Source organism: Oryzias melastigma, linkage group LG8 (genome assembly GCF_002922805.2).
Source record: "Oryzias melastigma strain HK-1 linkage group LG8, ASM292280v2, whole genome shotgun sequence".
Classification (NCBI taxonomy): domain Eukaryota; kingdom Metazoa; phylum Chordata; class Actinopteri; order Beloniformes; family Adrianichthyidae; genus Oryzias; species Oryzias melastigma.
In genome coordinates, this window is record NC_050519.1 from 2,398,017 (window position 1) to 2,402,504 (window position 4,488).

General features: G+C 40.5%; 1 protein-coding gene across 1 annotated transcript in view; it reads left to right on the plus strand.

Moving 5' to 3' along the window:
- Window positions 1-3,491, plus strand: part of LOC112146890 (eukaryotic translation initiation factor 3 subunit D) — a gene marked incomplete in the record, with an annotated part of 10,884 nt that extends 7,393 nt beyond the window's left edge. The window contains 7 exon segments of the mRNA XM_036213114.1: window positions 20-100; window positions 170-255; window positions 323-452; window positions 2,337-2,479; window positions 2,555-2,747; window positions 2,817-2,910; window positions 3,394-3,491. Of these exon segments, the coding sequence (XP_036069007.1) occupies window positions 20-100; window positions 170-255; window positions 323-452; window positions 2,337-2,479; window positions 2,555-2,747; window positions 2,817-2,910; window positions 3,394-3,407 (741 nt within the window).
- Between the last annotated feature and the right edge of the window lie 997 nt (window positions 3,492-4,488).

Genomic DNA, 4,488 nt, shown 5'->3' on the forward strand with positions numbered 1-4,488 from the left:
GCCCCCCCAGGACGAGGGAAACTCCTTCAACTCGCCCCGTAATCTGGCCATGGAGGCGACCTACATCAACCACAACTTCAGCCAGCAGTGTTTACGCATGGTGAGAAGAAGCCCCGCCCCCCGTCAGCAGGTGAAGCGTCTCCCTCTCAGCTTGTCGTTTGTCTCTCAGGGCGGCGAGCGGTACAAGTTCCCAAACCCCAACCCGTTCGTGGAGGAGGACATGGACAAGAGCGAGGTGGCGTCCGTGGCCTACAGGTACGACGGCTGCGGCCGTGCACGTGTGCGCACGTGGACGCAGTGACTCCATGCGTCTGTGGTTCAGGTATCGCCACTGGAAGCTGGGAGAAGACATCGACCTGATCGTCCGCTGTGAACACGACGGCGTGATGACCGGCGCCAACGGAGAAGTGTCCTTCATCAACGTCAAGACGCTGAACGAGTGGGACTCCAGGGTGAGCGGCCCGCGCCGGTCCGGGTCAGGGTGGTCGTTTTCTAGATCTGTACCAAGGCAGCAGAACCAGGACGGATCCGAGACAAACGGATCAGTTTAACCCTTTAATAACAGAGATGGAGCAATCAGGAAACTGACAGTAATTTGATTTGAAGTGATTTATTGAAAGCAATCAAAAACAAGAATAATTCATCAACAGAGGTTTACGTCTGTATAAAGATATATCCGATATAGGATAATTAGGCATCAATTTATTGATTGCTTGAAAGTGAGTGAGAGGAAACAGATTTATATAATCCCACCTGAGGTTTATTTATCTGTTTTCTTTACATGAATGATCAATATCTGGTTCATAACTTCTGATCAGATATTTCTATCTTACCAACACAGCTACAGGTCATTAAAGATAATTAAGTATCAATAGATGTAACATTATTTCTGTATTTATCATAGGATGTGCAGATCAATGATCAGATCTGTAACCGCTTGCTTATTTTAATTTCCATCTATTCTTGGTTTAAATTAAAGCTAAACACGCTAACGCCTGGTACTGAAATAACAGTCATTTTAACTTATCTCTATTTTATTTGTTTACATTTTAGTCTTGTTATTTATTGTAAAAGTCTTTCATTGTTGGGACTTTAAGGCAGACTGAAGAATCTGGCAAAGTCATTACAGGCTTTGGTGGAGTAAAGTTCTGGTGCCACTGACACAGGGGGTTTTGTCAACCTGTCGACTATATTAAATAAGGCCCGAGCATTATGGGAGTTTTTGGTAATAATGTCAGAAAAATAGGACTTCCTTGCATTGCTCAGTTGTAAATTATATAAGTGAAGTTTCTCTTTATAGATGTCATAATCGACCTGTAGTTTAGATTTTCTCCATCTGCGTTCAGATTTCCGACATTCTCGTTTTCCGTTCTTTACCACAATGGAATTTCTCCATGGAGATTTTTTCCTACCAGAGATCACCTTCACCTTACTGGGAGCAATACTATCCATGATATTTGACATGTTGGAATTAAAGCTATTAACAAGTTCATTGACTGAATCCCCTGAGAGGGGAGGAGTCAGAGAGAAAATCTGATTGAACATCTCACTAGTATTTTCAGTTATATATCGTAATTATTAGAAAACATCAATTCCTGCTTTAAATTTTTTTTTCAAACAACTACTGTTGGATACATTAATTTATTTTTCAGTTATTCATGATTCAAATTTTACTGGTCGTTTAGCATTTATTTAGGGCTGGGTTGATCTGAATAAATCAATAATCCATCCATAAAAGAAGAGATCGATCCAACGCATAAAGCTAAAGTCTGCTAGCTTGATGCCAAAGTTTAATAGGATTTCCCATAGGACGGCTAATGCTAACACTCGGTCAACCTAAACATACATTACTGACTAAATTAACATCTTTACATGAAATTTTCAAACCCTTTTAAGGAAATATTTTTTAAAGTAACCATTTGTGATCCAAAACATTGTTTTTTTTGCTCATTCTTTGTTCATTCTTGTTGAAAAAAGTGTACAGCTTTAGCGCCATCGCCAAAGTAAAACTCCCTCCAGGAGAGGCAGAACAATATTTACAGTGTTAATGATCTGAATATTTTTGTTGGAGCTTCTCCTTTTGACAAACAAGAATCTCATTATTTTACTAATACATTACAGCATCAGGTTAATATCTTCAAACCATACATAGATTATTTATGTATTTCTAAACAAATGTGTGAACTCAAAACTGAATTGAATTGAATAGATGGGAAGAATTATTAATTTGATTTTGGGAAATCATTGGCGATACCCAGCTCTGCATTCATTTAAATCTATAGAATTAAATATTTTTACTTTCCTTCAGCTGAACATCCAAACTCTGTGTCCTTCAGTACTGTAACGGCGTGGACTGGCGTCAGAAGCTGGACTCTCAGAGAGGAGCCGTGCTGGCCACCGAGCTGAAGAACAACAGCTACAAACTGGCCCGCTGGACCTGCTGCGCCATGCTGGCCGGGTCCGAGTACCTCAAACTGGGGTGAGAGCCGCTGCAGGAACTACAACTACAAACTTAAAGAGAAAGTAGCTGATTTGCAGACTTGATCGTCCTCAGGTACGTGTCCCGTTACCACGTAAAGGACTCGGCTCGCCACGTCATCCTGGGAACGCAGCAGTTCAAACCCAACGAGTTCGCCAGCCAGATCAACCTGAGCATGGAGAACGCCTGGGGAATCCTGCGCTGCGTCATCGACATCTGCCGCAAGCTGGACGAGGGCAAATACCTGATCCTCAAAGACCCCAACAAGGTGAGGCTGGAGGGGGCGGGGCTTCAGGCTCAGGCAGGTGGACTCATGTGATCTTCTCTCTGTGGACAGCAAGTGATCCGGGTGTACAGCCTACCTGATGGGACGTTCAGCTCCGATGAAGATGAGGAGGAGGATGATGATGAAGAGGACGAAGAAGAAGAAGGTAAAATTTAAAAAGTTCTTCGTCTGGTTTGAGGACACATCATACTGGCAGATAACACGTACGCCAGTCAGTTATTTAAAAAAACATTATAAATGGAACCTATTAAGGATGCTGATATTAGCACCTTCTTTTTTTCTTTAAAGTTTCGCTCTGATCATCTGATCAAAGTGTTTCTGGTGCTCTTTGAACTATTAACAGATATCTCGCATAAACCTGCGCATTAAAGCTCCTCCTGCATCTTTTTTGCTTATAGTCCAGCAGTTTTCTCTAACTATTAACAGCAGCTTTATTCCTGTTTGCAATAAACACTGATTCTTTTAACTGAGCTTAAAACGCGTTAGAGCACCCCTAGAGGCATATTTAAGTCAGGAAAATACAATAAATATAACAGTAAATGAGAGCTAAACTCTTGCTTTACTTCTAACAGTTTAATTTGTCTTAAAATTCCATTAAAGACATTATCCTTCTGTGTTGTCTTTACAGATGAGGAGAACTGAGGAGCAGCCAAATAAATCCTCACTGAAAGAAAATTAAAGATCTCCTTTAAACAATAAATAAAAGGACATCAATAGAAAACTACATTTGAAGCCTCATTGTGTTTTTTACATTTGAATAGATGCTTCTACTAAACATCATTGAGGAAAAACTGATTTTTTATTTTCCTTCTAATAGAAACAAAGTCGTTATTAAAAGATGAAAAAAAAGAAAAAAACGTAACTACAGACATTTAGACAAAAATATTTGGGTGAGCTTACCTCCTGGGGCCCGTTTCAAGAAGCAGGTTTTGTTGGAACTCTGAGTTCGTGAACTCCAAATTCGGCAAAACTCTGAGTTTTCGGTTCCAGAAAGAGAGATAACTCAACCCGGGAAAGTGGGCGAAACCAAGCCCGTTCCAAGAAGCGGGTTAAGCTGAACTCAGAATCAATCACTATGGTAACTGAGTCTGTGAACGAAACCTGGTCGGTAGCAGGTTTTCTTCAGGAAACTTAGAGTTCTCTGCGGTCTCCGCCCCTTTTTAAAGTGAAAGATGATCAAATATGAGTTCCTCATTAACATTTAGAGAACATTCACATTAGAGACGTCACGTTTTCACCACGCAGAAACCAAAATGACATGTTCATTCATAGAGGATCATGTAGAGAGGAGGCTGATTAATCCAGAGGAAATGTTATTTACGTCAGGAGAGGATTTGGAGGACACGAGTCGACTGACTGCAGTTTCCTGATTCATTTTTATTTCAGCAATATTATAAATAGTTTGTTTTTCCTGGGACTCGCTATTAAAAAAAACAGTCTTTTTTTCCTTATTTTAATCCCTTAACAAAAGGAACAATTGAATGTCACACACTGGGAAATCATCTAAACTCATCTACCGTCCGTCACTTGTGTCACACATTAGCTCGGTCGTCAGCAACGCTGCCTCTCACCGTGGAGATTGCGAGTTCGATTCCCGGTTGCGGAATTTATTTTTACGCTTAAAAGAATTCGGCTAATATTTTTTAAGTCTTGAGAATTAAAATTAAATAAATGCTTTTTTGACATATGCAGCTACAGTTTCTTTTTTAGCGTGCAGTGATAT